Here is a 17,503-nt window from a genome sequence, read left to right on the forward strand (position 1 = left end):
TAAGACAGATTATTTAACCTCAAGTCAGACCGTTTGCTCCAGTCATGCTTGGTGACCCGAGAAGAGAAACGTAATATTGATAAGGGACGGATGAATAAATGTAGATATTATGGTCATTTGCAGAAGATATAATAATATATATATATATATACATTATATATAATATATATAATGAGTCCAATTACCCGCGGTTAAGAAGGTTTTGCCTAATCACATGTTGATGTATTACTGAAGTACATCGCAGTAGACGACTCCAGCGCCATGCTAAACCTGATGACATTATTATGAGTTCCACAGCATAGTGATTTATATGACCATTCAGGCTGTCTCTATGTGATATAGTTAAAAAACAAACAGTCGCAGTAAAGACCATCACTCACCTCTATCGGGCACTGCACTAAGACCATATTATGGAGAGGTTTAAATGTATAAATCCATTGATCCATAGATACATTGATTTCAGCTTGTCCCTTCGACGGGGATCGTCACAGCTGGAGGGTTCACTGTGATTTCTGTTTGACACACTTCGTGCAACAACCCTCTCCTTTTGGGTCGATTTGACCCACAGATCTACTGTACCACAGTACAGTAAGAAGAATTTCTTTTTCAAACTAAAACCACGAGTAGATGCCTATTCACACAGGACGTTTTGGTATAAGTGATGCTGACATTCTCTTTGTGTGAACACATTTTATTTAGCCTCCGTCTCCCAAGCAGGATAAGGCTCCGTAGGTCTTTCTCCAAATAAGGTACGTGACATCAATCTCGCATCAAACATTTCTCACTCAGCTCTCTTCTGATAAATAATATCAAGAACCTTTACTCACTTCTGCGTTCCTATTGACCCAGAAGTCTTCAACACAGAAACCAAAGGGGTTTCAGTGCCAAATGTAGGAGTTAGCCAAGTAGGCTTCTGTACGAAACCTATGTGGTGCACGTAGGTGATGTGCATGAGTAAGGGCATGTGATACAGTGTGAGAGTGTGCACAACTGCTTAGTATCATCAGGTCTGACAGAAACATGGGCAGTTTCACTTACCCACAGCAGCACTAACGTTTGGATAGACATCATGATGATAAGAAGCCGGCACTTTGAGACCACAGAGTCAGCAGATGCAGAACTGCAAAAATGATGAAACACACGCCTCTGTCAGTCAATATACTGCATTAATGTCCTTTAAATGTTGATCAGATTTGTTAAATATTCTATCATGTCTGTGAAAATGCAGCTACGTTTGAGTGCATGTTTGTTGTCTTTTGAGCAGAACAGGAACTTTCCATGGACTTTAACATTTATCATCATCATGGTTCTCTTGTCTCCTATACAGTACGACTTCCTTGAAAACATGATCTCTATCGTGACATATATCATAACTCATTTTATTTAAGGTGGACTTTGATGAATTGCTGGCTCTCAAATGTCAGTGTGGGCCTCAATATGCCAGTGATACCAAGTATTCGAGTGCAATTTCCTGTAGCTGGTACTATTATGCTTTCACCCGTCCTTATCTCCAGTTGCAGTAAAATTCTCCTGGAAAACGACCAAGTGCTGGTGTTTTTAGGTGGTCTGGCTACAGATGCACTGTTTTTATTTAGCTAAGAACCAAACAAAGACAGCTGAGTGAAGGACACTCGTATAAACCGCTCCACATATGCAGCTATGCTTCTACAATGAGCTCGCTGGTGATAGTATCCTCATTAAACCCCTAATTATTTTCACAGTGATACTAAACACAGATGCACAGCTAAGCCCCAGAGCTAACAGATGAGACCGTCGTCTAATTGGCCCCCTCTGATGATGTCAGCAGAATAATAAGATGATTTCCTGCATCATAATTTCCTCCAGCTGGATGCCTCCTGATGTTGCAGTGACGAGTGAGGGTCCTAGCCTGAGTGATCCCCCGCTGAAGGACGACGAATGATCTCAGACTACGTAGTTGGATTCTATGTCAAGTGTTTTTTCTGACCTGGAAAAAACACTTGACATAGAATTGTTCCGTTCTGGCACGGTCTGTGTCTTAAAAGTAATGTGTATAAATGCCATCAATTGACTGTAATTTAATTAGGGGAAAAAAAGGGAAAGAAGTAGAAAAGTAAATGCCCCCCAAAACAAAGCAAATATAAAACCAGCTGTTTGTATTACATGAGGACATGTATAATAAAGATTCCCTATGATTTATTTCTACATTTCTGGTTGTATAATAAAACAAATTAAAAATGCCATGCATATGTGATATTGGTATTAGAGGAGAATTTAACCAACCTCTAAACATTAGTATGGACCATCCATCCATATCTACATTAGGAGTCTATGTAAAACAACCACCTGCATGTTGAGCTCTGGTGGGCTACGTAAAAGAAGCCCGCGGGCCTTGAGTTTGACATACACTATGTGGCAGAGAACATTTCGCACATTTGACAAAGGTTGAGGCTGCTAAGAAGTTTAGTATTTGCTGTTGCTGTTGATACATTAAGATGTAATGAAAACTAAAATCTGCTGTTTTGTTGTACACTTATCCCTTAAAGGGAAATGAAAATGAACGCTCTTTCGTTGTTGTGAGGCAGTAACTCAATTGCCCATTCTTTAACTAGATTCCTATCATCTCCCTCATAGAGCTCTCCAGTGTTCCCTGGAGTGTCACCAAATAAAATTAGAGTAAAGGAGCAGATCAATCACAGAGTGTCACCATAATAAATGGCAACAATGGACACATGATAAGGTCAGGAAAATTTACGAGGCACAAACTGCAAGGGGCCATGAGAAAACAAAAACATTTCCATAAACACACAAATTTTATGTGTTGTTTGTTTCAGTTACTTTTAAATGAAAGCCTGTTCCTAATTTGCATAACACTGGTTGGGAGTAGATACCATGCAGCGGAGGTCCTAAAATGAACAGATTTCATCATCATCCAATTTGATCTTGGAAACACCAGTTCTTACTTGTTGTGTTTAAAGTTCATGACAAAAACCAGTATTGACCAGATTTTTCAGCCAAAAAATGTAGACTTGAAATAACACTGCGTAGTATTTCCTTATTACTGGCTCTGCACAAATCTGTCGGAACTCATGTGACACCAATGACGCCCTTGAACACGAACTTATGTAAGTTTGCGAACTGAAGTTTACTCTTCGGTTCTCTGTTCTCAAACACAAGTTCTGAATCACATATATTAGCGGTGCCCAACCTTTTTTGCGCCATAGGCCGGTTAAACTAATTGACCCACGGACCGGTGACGGTCCGCGGCCCGTTGGTTGGGCACCACTGGCATATATCGATGGTGTTTTTTGCAAGTCTTTCAGTTGTGAGTGGCTTTGCAATTAATAAAAAAAACAAACAGGTAAAAGCAAATCTGAACTTCCATATCAAATCAGAGACAAAGCTCCACACTCTAAGGCCCAGGGCTCAAAGGTCACACACATTTAGCAGAGCTTTCTATCTTGGATCTTTAAACACAGGGATTTCTCTGTACCTTATCACGATATTAGAAATATAGATGGTAACAAACAAGTATCTTGTGATGTTCAGCCACAGGTTTCTTTAGTTTTTTTTCTAAGATAGCATTTTTACAAATACAACAACAACTAATGTTGTCGTACGTCCCTACAAGGAATGAGGTGAACTGAGGCTCAGTTAAAGTCAGGTTTCAAAGTCAGATTTACAGTCACCAAACATGTAGATCCTCTGTTCAGCTAGAGCTACAAACCACAGGTCTAATAGACATTTGAAAAAAAAGAGAAAAGAAGAAATCAAGTAAATATAGGTTGTGAGTTAAAACAAGGTGTGTTTTTTCAAGAGTTTAAAAGCAATTTTAGAACAATTTCAGTAATTGTTACCTTTTTTTTAAAAGAGAGAACAATAGCCAAATGAACAACGATTAACATGTTGTAATCTCTTAAAAATACACCAGTGACAGAGCACCTTTGTACAACAAGTACTGCAAACTGGTACAGGCAGTCATCCAGACACACACGCCCAAACGGTAATTACAATACTTTGGCGTCCCGATGTCTCGGGTGCCTGGTAAAAAGGCCGCATCTCACAGGTCAGGTTAAATATATGAATTATAGACAACGGTCAGGAACAAGGTTCTGCTGCGGCTGTTCTAGTGAACTTCAGTCAATGTGGAGTCCTAATAAGACCTGTGTGTGTGTGTGTGTGTGTGTGTGAATGTGTGTGGTTTCTGTCTCCTTCAGATGTTTTGCATTGAAATATCAGGCAGACTGAAATAAGAGGAATGATGAGGTCAGTGCTTCACATTATGCCAGGCTCGCTCTGACATCGTAAACACACACACACACACACACACACAGCCGCAGATCAAAGCCTGACTTTTATATACCCACCAAGCACACCGTGAAACGTGCACATGGGTATAATGTTTATTGACCATAGGTGTGAATGTTAGTGCGAATGTTTTGCGTCTCCGTATGTTTGAACGGAGGACGAACTATTCGTAAACTTCCCCACCTTTAACCTGACGTCAGCTGCTCAGACGGGATCGGCTCCAGCTCCCACTGGGGCATTAAAAGACCAAGCATAAGATGGATGAATGAACGTCAGCATTCACGGCTGATGTAGCGTGGTGTAGGACACTGCTGCTAGTCTCTCACACACCAAGTGTTCTGGCCCGTCACTTCTGGCTCCGTGACCTCCTGAACCAGCTGTTTCCAGTGTTCCCTATCTTTCAGTTCCACCATTAGTTACTTATAGTGACCTCTGTGTATGTCACGGTGCTGGGCTGAGCTTGACTTGGTGTTGATTCAACCCTTGTGGGAGGGGAAGCCTCCCCTCTCCCTGCTGAGGCTCATAATGACTCATGGGAAGGGGCCTGTTAATAACAGGTGACATGGTACAGCAGCTGACGTCACACGTCTCCACTGCATTCTGTGGTATACAACGTGTGACTGTCCCTATTTTCCTTTGTCTTGTTCTGTGTTTATGTGCATAATCTCTTTTGTCTGCGAGCATTTATGTCAGCTGTTTCTATTATGATCTAATACCACCTTAATGACTTAAATAAGCCACTTAAGCAAACGTTAATGTCATCAGTTTAAGTGGTCCGCCCCAGGTGGGATCGCTAATAATTGGTGCATCCAATTTCTTTGTTTACGGGTGTGTGTTTTTTTTCCAACTCCTCTAAACTTGAGTCACTTCTAAAGCATCCATGTCATCCCTGTCAGTGCCACACTGCAGAACCCTCTGCGCCTGCTTTACACATGGTACACATCCACATTCCGCAGCAACACATCTGAGAGCTTTGCTTTTCTTCCGTAAACATGAGGTGAGCAGACTGAGGATCAGATGCCCTGCAGGGCTGAGCCAGTGTCCCAAAAGTTGTTCTATCTCCCTCTGCTGATCAGCTTAGATCATAAACATGATCAGATCGACTTTCTAAAATGTCCCTCATATTAATTAAAATAATGAGGATGTTTATTTCCTGTCTTCAGGACGTTATCCTGAAAAGAACTTTGACTGTTGTACCTGCGGGGCATGACATCATCATATTAAACATTAGTACCATAAACACCAGTCAAATCATTATCCTCACCATGTTAATCTGAACCGAAGGAGTGTGTTTCACTCGGGTGTTGCTCAGTTGGACAACAAAATCCATCTGTGAGCAGAACAAAATCAGCTTCTGAAGAACATGTGTTTCGTCCATGTTTCAGTTTTAAATGCATTTTTGAAGGATATGAGTTAATGATAGGAAAAATGCAAAAAATAATGCGATCTTGGTCAAAGATATTCACTCGGGGCAAAAGTAAAGAAGGTCTGCATGAACCCAGGGTCAGACAGCTTGGCTGTAATTTAACTTTCTTATAATGATTAATAGGGAAGTGACAAACCCTTTCACATCACACATCTTTAAAGAGAAAGCTTAATCATGTTCATGGTCAGCGATGTGTGAAGGGTGTGACGGCGAGAGCAGGCGTAGGGTATGTGGTCATGCCATTAAATGTGGAGATGTAATCCCTTGGCACGGGTCAGCAGTAAGAGTCGATCTAACCCAGACCGGTACGCTGACATTCACCAGCACTCCATTCCATTTATCAAGTCGCAACAAGTGCACGTCTGAGTGTGCACGTCCATCTGTTTTTCTGTCTGTCTGGGTCACGCCTTTTCTGCCTCCCACCCTTTCTCCCTTTCTGCCGTTCTTCCTCCCTTCCCTCTCTATCACTTCGCTTCCTTCATCCTGACACCCCGAGGGGTAGATGACCAGACTGGAGGGGGGTGAGCAGTGCTCCAGTTCGAACACGCCCTTATAAGGGCAGCAGACGTTAGGTAAATGCGAGGTAGACGTTAGGTAAACTCCCATCATGCACTACTCACTCAACAACTTTATGTGTAACGCTCGTATGCTTCCCTCAGCTGGCAGAGACGTGAGCACATGGCTTTCCAGGCTGTTGGGATGGATGTGGGAAGGAGACGGCAGGTGCATGAGAGGTGTGTGTGTGTGTGTGTGTGTGTGTTTAACTGTCAAGTTGAATATTAATCAAATATTTGCACACATTACTGCACCGGCAACTGCAGTCATTTTTAGAATAATCCTTCCTTAACATTTTGTAAAAAAATGTTGGCAGAGAAGTCTTCATGGCTCTAGCCATTTTGAGTGTTTTAATTTATGGCTGGATTACACAGGCGAAATGCAGACAACATGAAGTCATGCCTGCATATTTCCACAGTAACTACAGTGAAATATTATTTTACAGCTAGTGTGATAACAATAATAACAATATAAAAATGGTGCGATTCTCTACGACCATGCAGTAGAGCTCCAGGTTCAGCTACTGCCAGGAACCTGTTGTTGTCCATGGGGTCAGTCTGGAAATTTCTACTCTTGGTTCTAGGTGGAATAATTCAGTTTGGACATAATGCCAAATCACAATGCGGGCTAACTGTTAGCTGTGGCAAAAACATATTCAATTACAGTGATTCGTCTTCTTTATTCATTTAATCATTCATTTTCTAATGCTTACTTGTCATGGTAGACGTGGACCGGAGCCAATGCTAGCAGTCATCAAAGCGCCGCATACAGAAACAAGCAACCCTTCAAACTTACACTGATACATGTTGTTAACTTAGAGTTTACAATTAACCAGGTCCAGCAGTAAGCTAACCACCCTTCCACCGTTTAGACCGATTTCTCTTTTTTGTGCATCTGTATGTTGATGACTCATGGACTGGTGATATATGTATTGAAAACCTGCCTTTCTGTGGCCTTTCATTTCAAGGCTTTGTGAAGACGGTCTACTGAAACAGTTGTTTACCATTTAAGTATCCCTTAGGTCATTATCATGTTAGCAAGACAAAGGGCAGCCAAAACCCAGCTCAACTGATGGCTGTTTGAGGTTTTCTTCTCCCTTTTCTTCTTCCTTTATAGTTTCATCCCTCCTAATAAGATTTCCCATTGTGGAAACACCAAAACATCCCAGCAGCCTCGTACACACACCTTTTTTCAACTACAGGATGTTTCCTTATTCTCTTCCTTCTTCAAACAAAAAAAAAAGACTTATCACACAACACTGCCTTCTGTATGCATCATATTGGACCTGGAGTTGTGTCTTAAAGTAAAGGTAGTAGAAAAGTAGAAGTAGAAGTACTGTAACCATAATACACCTCCTTGTACATTAAGTGAGTGGTATTTTGACATTTAATTTTTCCACTGGGCTCATTTACTGTATCATATTTATTCAGTTCAGAGCTGTGCCACATTCTATGAAATATAACTGTTGTGCCACATATATAATGACTTAAAAGACATTTGTCACGATCTACACGTTTAAGGATTCCATTAATACTCTCTCTCTCTTTGCAGATCATAACTTCTGCTGTAGATGAAGTCAGTGACGACAGGTGTTTGTAGTTCATCGAGATGTTATACAAAACAGAATAAGGGAAAGTACTTACTGAACGTAAGGCTAGTTTGGGGAAGGTTTTACTTTAATAGTGGCCACTGTTTTAAGCTGAAACAATAACGGTGGGTCAGAGTCATACAGCTATTTATACATGGACTGTATACATCTCAATCCACTTGCATGGAGTTGTGGAATTTGGATTAGTGCCTACACAAACCCACGGGCAGCATGCAAAACAACTGAAATAAGCTGAGTTAATGCGTCTTGCTGTGTGTGCACGCACAGATGTCAGTGAACTAATGACAACACAGGGGACGTGACCGTACGGGAAACTTTTGCTCAGAATAAATAAACAATTTAGGTTCTTTTGACTGCTCTCACTGTGAGATGATGTGTGAAACCTGGCTGTTTGGTTTAACAACTGGCCTCAAATGTCAGACTGAAGGAACGAGAACCACTTTATCTAATAAAAAGTTATATTTTTATCAATAGAAAAGCCTGGCAACATTTTATAACAGAACAATGAGACTGGTCTAAATCAGACACTGAGTGTGGTCACTGGTAAAACAAGGCATTCTTCAATAAAGACAATAAAGAACTGTAACGTCCAAAAAAAATCAATTATGTCCCTTCATTAAGCAATGTTATTATTATGGTTAAATTTCATAAATGGGGGTCAAGCAATGAAAGTCGCAAAATTAATTATGGTTAATCATGACTTAAAATTTTACATTGATTAATCACGATTAATCAAGATAAATCAACATTCCTAAATATGATATTTCAGCAGGTATGTTTCACACCTGAATCTATCTGTCACAAATCCAAATGATGGAATTATCAACATGGAATGATGCCAAAATATGTATTAAAAAGTGCAAAAGTACACCTGAAAATTCAGCTTCACAGAGTCCATTATTATGTCCACAAGCATTAAGAGTCCACATCAGTTAACATATAGTTTTTGTTTGACCCTTCCCTTTTTCAGTGTGTTCGCTCAGAGATTATTTCACTACATAACTATGTAGTTTCATCAAATCCCAACACAAAGCAATAAAGTGCACTTTAAGACCTATTATGGGTGCTCAGGTAGCACTGCCTCCCTCTTTCTTTTTGTCCTACAAAGAGATGTAAATAGGCAGCCTGAATTGAATTCACTTGTTTTTGACTTGATCCATCCAGACAAATCAATAAACATCAGAAACTTCAGTCTCAAAGGCAGTTGGGCCCAGTCAGATTCTACCTCTGCTTCTTTAGCCGTCAACATCACTTCATGTTAAAGTCTTATGTCAGCAAGACTGGAGAAAACAGCTTAGGAAAAGTGACTAAGATAGTGAGATCACTTTTTCTGGACACTTCCAGCTCTGTTTAACTTTCTCCAGAGGGGGCATGAGCCCAGGGATGTTGGAGCTACATGGGATAATAAGGTAATTGATGATCAGATTTTGCACTAGGGGGAAGTAAATGGTTTATCGTCCGCACATCAACTATAAAAATACATTTCTCTGACAGGGGATGAGCACGCATGGCTCCCTCCTAGATTCCTCCTGTCCTCAGCCTCCCATCCGCATCGAGTGTTCTACTGTTATTAGCTCATTTACTTCATCCGTTTCCAGGCCCATTACCAACAAACAAAGAAAATGTTTCAGTGTTGCCAGACACAGACATGGACCCTCAGGAGTTGGGACAGAACCATTCATCCCTAACATGGAGAGAAATCCCAGAAAAAGTACAAGTCCAAACGATAACAGTGATTGCTTCCAGGTAGGCTGATTGGTGTGTATGTGGATGTCTGCTGAGGTTTGAATGTGAAGAGCAAAATGAAAGCTTTCACTGTTATGCAACTTTTGTGTAAAAAAAAAATATTATTGATCCCAGCTCTTACATATTTCTAGTTTGTCATACATTCCTTTTTTTTAAATTTTATTTTTTTAAATTTTTCTACAGTCTATTCATTGTTGGTGACTCTCTGGTGTTTTCTCTCCTGCAAACATTCGCCTCACCCATGTTGATGATGCTTCAAGGTCACGGTGATTCACTTGTTTCTGGTTTTCTTTTATTTGACCAGGGAGAGAATGTAGGCTTGCATTGCCTCCAGTGAGATAACTTAATTTTTTTATTAGAAACAAACTCCGATTTGTGCCAAGCTACATCTACCCCCTTGGTGATTTAATGTGTGCCAAAGTATCTGCCCCCTTTCTATGTTCTCTCTGTCCTCTACACACACAGACTGCACACAACAGGCTGCTGCAGCCACCATTGTTTATGTCTCTGTCTATCATCTATCTTCATCATTAGATACACGCAAACGTCTCGCAGGATTTTACGTTATCACCATGATTTCATTGGTGCATACATTTTAAAGCTGCAATTAATAAAAAGGTGTCAAACATCAGTGACAGTGGTCTGACTGAGTCACTGCAGCTCATGTTTGGTTTTTATTCAGGTCTGTTTGGAAATTATAAGAAACCTCTGGCACCATTCCCTTACACTTACAAAGGTGTCTTGAGCAACAGAGAGGAGGGGAACCCCAAGTTTTACAAGTCCCACACTAGTGCATCTCTTCTACGTACTCCCCTTGCTCTCAGATTTCTCTCCCAACCCACCTTTCAGATTCCCCTTTTTTGGCAGTAAACCATTTAAATGAAAGCAGTGTAACAGTCATGGGGGTTCAGGGGGGGTGGAAAAAGAATATTTGGTATAATGAGGTGATCCATTGTGCTTGTTTTGCTTCTCCTCCTCTCTCCTTGTCGATCATTCTCTACATGTTTCTTAGCCAATTACACTCTGTACTGTCTTGGATCGTGTGCCCCCACCTCCCCCCCTTTTTTCATTTTCCCTCCTTCTTTCCAAAGGCCTTGTTAAGCCCTGATAGTCTTGCTGGGGATAAAACCTGGAGCTTTGGAGAGGAGAGGGACATTTAGGAGCAAGATGGCGAGAGGGACAGTGGCCACGTACCTACATGGAGTCCTTCTCCTGGCTCTGTGGAAACCATCACTTGAAGGAGGTGGGTCCCTTATTAATTGCCTTTTGTGCAGCTGTGCAGCACCTGTCCATCAGGAAGCAGAGCAGGGAGAACGGTTGGTTTGGTGATTCATTACAGGTTATGTTAGTGGGTATAATGATCCCTGAGACTAGAACAGAGGATGGCTGAGGCAAGTTAAAAACAAAAGTCTCTGACGACAAATATGTAAATAAACTGTAACTCTAACTGTAGAGTTAAAAAGACGTGGCCTGTGATGGACATGTTTCAACTGCTTTTACAGAAGAAATGGAATCCAACTTAAACTTACGTCCTTAGTTCCTTTGCAGATTCTTATTCCAGTCAGATTTAGTGACATTGCCTCCTGATTCTGTTTAACCTCTTCTCCTGTTTCAACACAACGTTACGTTGTTGTCACTTGAATTTATGCAAGATCAGGCTGAAAAACACAGAGGACAGAGTCTCATCATCACAAATTCTTTTGTGCATATTTCTTGGTTTGAATTAATTAATGTTATTACTACTCGGGTGTCAATGGTTCTCTAATTCTTTTGACCATTCAGCTGTGGACATGCAATTTATTAGCCCCAGTGTATCCACTAAAACAGTAATAGTTGAATGTTTAAGACAGAAGGTGAGGTCAGGGAACAACCAAACAGTGGGAGGAGACAGTGAAAGGCTGGAGAGAGAGAAACAGACAAAATCATGTGAGAGCAGGTTTGGTCTGGCCGTCCTGAAACAAGGACATTTTATATTTGAAGCAGTGCACCTGGACTCAAAGAAAAAAATTGCAAAATCTGTTGATGTTCTCACTGTCCTCTAAGCAAGAGTTTTTACCATTTAAGAAACAGTGAGTGTCTATGTCAGTGTTTATGCCTATACACATACGTTACTGTGTTGAGACCTGATGAATGGGGATGTCTTAACTTACAGAAATCAAGTGTACCAATGTAGCAGCAGCTTTTACACCATGACATTGTAAACAAAGGAAACAAACAAGCAAAATCAATATAAATCTTCCTTTCCTCCCATTATATATAGTTTTAAGTCCCGTTCTAAGGATGAGGGAAACATTCCACCCTGCAGGATCAAGAGTCGTAGAGTGAAAAGAAGAGAGAGAGTTAAATTATTTACTCTGGGTTGTTCGTGTGCTGTACATGGCAACACTGTGAGATCAGTAACACACATTCTTTAGAAATCCCTACAGACCTCTTTGGTTTCACATCCTGGCTGCAAGATCTTACACACTCTTTTTCCTTTTATAGCTGTTTGTGCTCCATGTTTCTATTCTTGGCTGTGGTGTTTTGCCAAACAGGGTATAGGTGCAGAAAAGTGTGAGAATAATGACCAAAGAGTCATGCCTTTTGGATGAGGCGCTGTTCATTATCAAAGGCAGAGAAAGTCAAAGCTGAGCATCACAACTTCTCTGCTTGTGTGGCAACCGGTCGTACTTGTTGTGTGTAACCCTCTCTATTTAGATAAACAAATGGGTTTATTACCTGGTGAAAAAAGAAAATTATGCCTCATTAGTCTTTACTGATGACTCAGAAATTCCACACATTCTGTCTTCAGTTAGTGGTTTTTTAATGGAACTGCAGTGTCCCTTTTATGCCTTTTTTAAAAAAAAAACAAATGACAAGTAAACACAAACACCCTTAGTGTTTAGATATGTCCTTAAAATAAATAAATGTAAAAGTGAGTTATTATTAATTAGTTGCTACTAAACATTATTTTTGGTGGACTGATTCTGTGTATCAGGCGTTTATGTACCTGTCGGTGCTGGTGGAGGAGCTGGAGCTGGAGTAGGCACTGGTGCAGGACCTGGGACTGGATTTGGACCAGGTGGGAGTGGAACAGGTTTTGGAGGACCTGGGACTGGATTTCAGACAAGCGGAGGAGCTGGACCAGGAGGAGCTGGTGCTGGTCTTGGAGGTTATGGACCAGGATCTGCAGGAGGTGATTAAATATTATATAAGAAGAACACCTTCAGATATATATGTAGTCATAAAACAAAACCCTAACAAACATAAATCTCTGCCTTCACGTATATTAACACCATAACTCAGACTCACAGTGTGACATCACTCATTGGTGAAGTTCCAGCTTAGAGAAGTCTAACAGAGAGTTTTTCCTATAAAATATTAAGAACTGTGTGGTGACATCCACTAAGGATAAAACATGTATCCTCATTGCTGATGTTTTTACTTTAAATATATTTATAAGCTTTTTTATGGGTAGACATTTTGCCTGAGTGGATGCAAATGGTGACACTGTCGAGTTTACTTTATTTTTAAGTGGGCTATGGAGGTCAAGGACCAGGAGGAGCTGGACCAGGTGGACAAGGACTTGGTGGGATTGGACCAGGAGGAGTCGGACCAGGAGCTGGGACAGGCGGGTTTGGACCAGGAGGTGTTGGACCTGGAGGTTTGGGACCCAGTGCATTTGGTCCAGGTGGACTAGGAGTGGTACCTGGAGGTGGTGGAGCTGGTAAGGTTAATACTTAATATAGGTGTCATTTATTTTTCCACTCTTCTTGTTGTTTTAATTGTCATGATTCCTTTCTTTTTACAGGTGGGAAGCCTCCAAAAACAAGTAAGGCTTTTGGGCTAGGTGGTATTAAGAGTTAAGATTGTGTACTTGAGACACAAGCAAATATTTTATGTTGTAAAACCTGCAAACAAACCTCAAAGTACTTAAGTATATCTGTATTTTTTTTCTCCTTGAGCAGGCTATGGTGGACGTGCTGGAATAGCAGGAGGATTTGGGGGAGGTCAGGGTCCTGGAGGCATAGGAGGAGGACAGGGCTTGGGTGGTTTTGGACCAGGTGGTACTGGACCAGGTGGTACTGGATCTGGCGGATATGGAACTAGGCCTGGAGGAGTCAGTCCAAGTGGACAAGGCAATGGCATAAGTTTTTTTTGCTCCTGTGTGATATATTTATATTGTTGGCAAACTAGAAAGTATCACGTCACCTTTACAAACATAACATAACTCATCCAGTCCTGCAGGCTTAAACGACTTTAGGCTGTAATCAGTCAAAATATTTCTGCAAAAACATTACATTTTTACTTTGGACTAACTGAACAAACTTTGTGTTCTACAGCCCAAAAAAGTTACACGATACAGCAAACTTACCTAAGTTCTTCTTCTATGGCTTTAATGGCTTTTTCTAGGTTAATTACTGCCACCCGTTGGCAAGAACGTTTGTTCAGGAGCTTCCCGAGCACTTTCAGAAACATTGATAGTATGAATTCATTATACTGCCGATAGAATGCCATTTTAATCTTATCAATGCCACAATGAGGTACACGAACTAACATGTGTAAGTTCTGCCATTCTCTGTTTAGTTTGGACAGAAAAACATAATTCCAGGATGTCATAATCATGTCCATAATCACAGATCGGTGTTCAGCCCCTTTACTGTAAATATTGTTCTGCCGTGAGATAAGTTCTCCAAGGGCAGTAGCCATTATTCCATTTCCTCATTCTTTAAAGCTTCTCTTTGACATGACCATATGCTGTATAGGGGAAGGAAGAGGGAGAGAGTCACCAGAGTCAGTCAGAAGACTGATTTCCTTTGGAATATTAGTTCTCTTTGTTTGGCATATGTCAATTTCAGCTAACTAAAGCAGTGTAGGAATGGTTAGTGATGATATCTATATTCTGAGTGTAAACCCCCTCATTATATTGGTGTGCATATACTGGGTGGGTCGGTGCAGAGAAGAGACTCGTCCTGTGTTTCACACTTTCCAGTTTACTAAAAGTCTGGCCCCCACCAGCACACACAAGTACACTAGACTACACAAAATCCCACAGAGGGTGTTTGTGTTGTTCTGCCTCGACCTGCGAGAATAACACGCAAAGGTCCTTATTTACCAAACCACACAGCTGATGTCTGAACGGACTGTGGTTCAAAAGATCTCATTAAACCTTACAAACCTAACTATAGAGTAAGTCAGCAGACTGTTGCAGATTGTGTGACCTCACAATCAGGCCCTTTTATCTAAATTAGAAGCAGGTCTTCTCTCTGAAGGTCACAATGTTAAATCACCATATTTTTACAGAGCATGTTGTAATGATGATACTTCACAACCAGTTCTTCCTGAACTCCATACAGTGTAAAATACAGGCCTAAACAGAATCACATTACATTTTATGTTGTCGGCTTATGTTGTTGTTTTTTGTTATAATAAAAAATGTGCACCAGTCAAAACCCAGATTTTACTATACAGAGCCCTCAGTTTCTAGTTGTATACTTGTAAACGGCACATCAACAGCCAAAGCTGAACATAGTTTCAAACACACGAACAAAGCCGAACAACAGCAGTTCTACCGATCGATCAGAATTATTCTACAGATCGAGTGCGTTCAGATTTCTTTAGGAAAATGTGTATCAAGTTACACATGGGTGGAGCAGCAGAGAACATACTGAATTGATTACTATGTAATGCTGTGTATCACAGACACTGGAGCCAGAACAAATCACTGAGGGCTGTTTCTCTTTCATGTGACTATTAGGACTTGGGAGCCTTGGGGCAGGAGGTTTGGGTGGAGGTGGCCAAGGGGCTGGCACAGGTCAGGGTGCTGGATCAAGCTACGGACCTGGAGGTCAGTGGTCTCTACACTTTTCATGTTTATTTATTTTAATGAGAGATACCAAGTAAAAAGTTCAAAGCATTTTTCACATTCCATTTATAGTGATTACTTTTAGGAATAACTGCACAAATGTGAACCTATTAGTGATAACCTAAGCCTTTTCTTACAGGTGGTTATGGAGGCTATGGAGGTGGATATGGACCAGGCGGTGGTGGTCAGTACACAGGAGCAGGTGGTACTGGTCCTAAACCTCCCAAATCAAGTATGAACTCACACTGCATGGTTTCATTTCACTTGCATCGGTGCAATTAAAAAAAAAAAACATTTACATTTTTTTTACTGTGGCACAGGATTTGGTCCTGGTGGTGCAGGAATTGGACCTAGTGGCACAGGCTTTGGTCCTGGTGGTGCGGTTTCTCGTGTACCTGCCAGAGGCCAGGAGATGGAATGTGGGCGTGGCCTCCAGAGCTAGGAGCGGTTCTATATGGTCAACATGATTGGTCTCAGGAAAGTGACGTCACATTTATTCGTTGTGTGAAGTCAAAGAAAATAAAAGTTTGCAGTTTATAACACATCAAATCGGCACAGGATTTGGTCCTGGTGGTGCTGGAACTGGACCTGGCGGTGCAGGATATGGACCTGGTGGTACCGGACCTGGTGGAGGTAGATAATGATTAACATTTTACTTATTCAGTATACAAAATACCAATGCATTGTCACAGAGATACATTTTTACAAGAACGATCAGGTAGAATGTAAAAACTATGCAATGATAATATGCTAAGGGTGATAATTCTGGTTTCAGCCCCAGTTCTTCCGCAGACAGGTGCTACTGGAGGAGGACCTGGAGGGAAAAGTGGCAATAAAGCATCCAAACAGGTTCCAGGTAAAAGCAAAACTGGGAGCATGTTTTCCCTTTTGTTTAGTTACAACTATGTCTTCCATGATCTTTTTATTCCCTTTAATGCCCCATAGGGATTGGTGTGCCTGGTCTCTATCAAGGTGGATTTGTACCTGGTCAAGGTATATTTTAACAAAGAACACACAGTTAAAATATAAACAGTACTTTCAGTGAAAACCTGGACATTTTTTAAACTGCATCTCTCTCACTAGGTTTTGGAGGCCGGGGTATTCTTCCTGGAGTGGCCACTGGAACCGGACTTGGTCCTCAGTCTGGTTTGTTATTGCATTTAATGTTACCAATGTTGGAATATAACATGCCCACACATTTGGTGCAAATTCCTAAAATTAAAAATCTTTGCAGGGGCTGGGGAACTTGGCCAGGGTGGTACCAGACCAGGAGGAGCGGGAGGAGGAGGAGGAACAAGTTAGTAAAAGCTGTAACAATGATAACAATCTATACCATGCTTATGAGATAGTAGAGAATAATAATTTGTATATTTCTCCTCAGATGGTCAAGGACAGCAATTGCCAGGAGTTTTACGTGGTTACCCTCTCATATCACCAAAAGCAGGTACAGGGCAACTGGAAACACAGTAACCCCTACTGCTGTATGGAACCAAACATGCATCATATAATGAATGTGAAAAAGTATGTTCATTTAATTATTTATCTGCTCAAATTTAGGATCAGGCAAATCAAAGAATCCAGCAAAACTTGCAGCTAAATATGGTAAACTTGATGATTGCAGATGATAAACTAACCAACTTCATTGATCTACATTGTAACCAACATTTACTGGTTTTCATCTAGGTGCAGCTGGAGCTGGAGCAGGTGCTACTGGTCAAGGAGGAACAGGAGTAGGAGCTGGATATGGAGCCGGAGCTGGAACAGGAGTAGGTCCTGGATTTGGAACAGGTAAAAATAAAAATTAAACAATGTTAATATACAGACACGAAAAGACATACTTTCACCATGAGCTCAAATACACCATTAATTAAATACACTTTTTTACACAATTCTCGGCAGGTCTGACAGGGCCGGGGGTAGGAGGAACAGGAGGAGGCGCCAGAGGTGGTCCTAGTTTTGGACCAAGTGGTACTGGGACTGGACCAGGTGGCTTCGGACCAGGTGGAGCTGGAACTGGTGGCTTCGGACCAGGTGG

The 17,503-nt window shown here is 41.1% G+C and overlaps 2 protein-coding genes and 1 long non-coding RNA gene across 4 annotated transcripts in view; 2 read left to right on the forward strand and 1 right to left on the reverse strand.

The window, feature by feature from the left end:
- Positions 1–174: 174 nt before the first annotated feature.
- On the reverse strand, positions 175–12,748 carry LOC112488658 (uncharacterized). The gene is made up of 4 exons (XR_003052983.1): positions 12,613–12,748; positions 11,153–11,281; positions 10,818–10,908; positions 175–1,120 (listed from the first exon to the last, which is right to left on the reverse strand). It is a non-coding gene; the product is annotated as an uncharacterized LOC112488658 (long non-coding RNA).
- On the forward strand, positions 10,192–15,753 carry LOC103395060 (glycine-rich protein 5-like). Of its 2 annotated transcripts, XR_003052982.1 has the most exons (6): positions 10,192–10,866; positions 12,601–12,798; positions 13,138–13,329; positions 13,414–13,434; positions 13,571–15,450; positions 15,608–15,753. XR_003052982.1 is itself a non-coding variant. In XM_025065918.1 (5 exons), exons 1-5 carry the CDS (start codon positions 10,791–10,793, stop codon positions 13,831–13,833), a joined length of 750 nt encoding a protein of 249 aa, XP_024921686.1. In that variant the 5' UTR covers positions 10,192–10,790; the 3' UTR covers positions 13,834–15,599. The 2 variants fall into 2 exon arrangements, 1 of the variants encoding a protein (XP_024921686.1); XM_025065918.1 differs by lacking the exon at positions 15,608–15,753 and having other exon boundaries at positions 13,571–15,599.
- A 1,612-nt stretch (positions 15,754–17,365) lies between these two features.
- Positions 17,366–17,503, forward strand: part of elnb (elastin b) — a 13,014-nt gene continuing 12,876 nt past the window's right edge. The window contains exon 1 of the mRNA XM_008332558.3: positions 17,366–17,499. The gene's annotated coding sequence lies outside the window, so the exon portion shown is untranslated. The remainder of the gene's footprint in view (positions 17,500–17,503) is intronic.

Source organism: Cynoglossus semilaevis, chromosome 19, assembly GCF_000523025.1.
Source record: "Cynoglossus semilaevis isolate Cse_v1.0 chromosome 19, Cse_v1.0, whole genome shotgun sequence".
NCBI lineage: Eukaryota > Metazoa > Chordata > Actinopteri > Pleuronectiformes > Cynoglossidae > Cynoglossus > Cynoglossus semilaevis.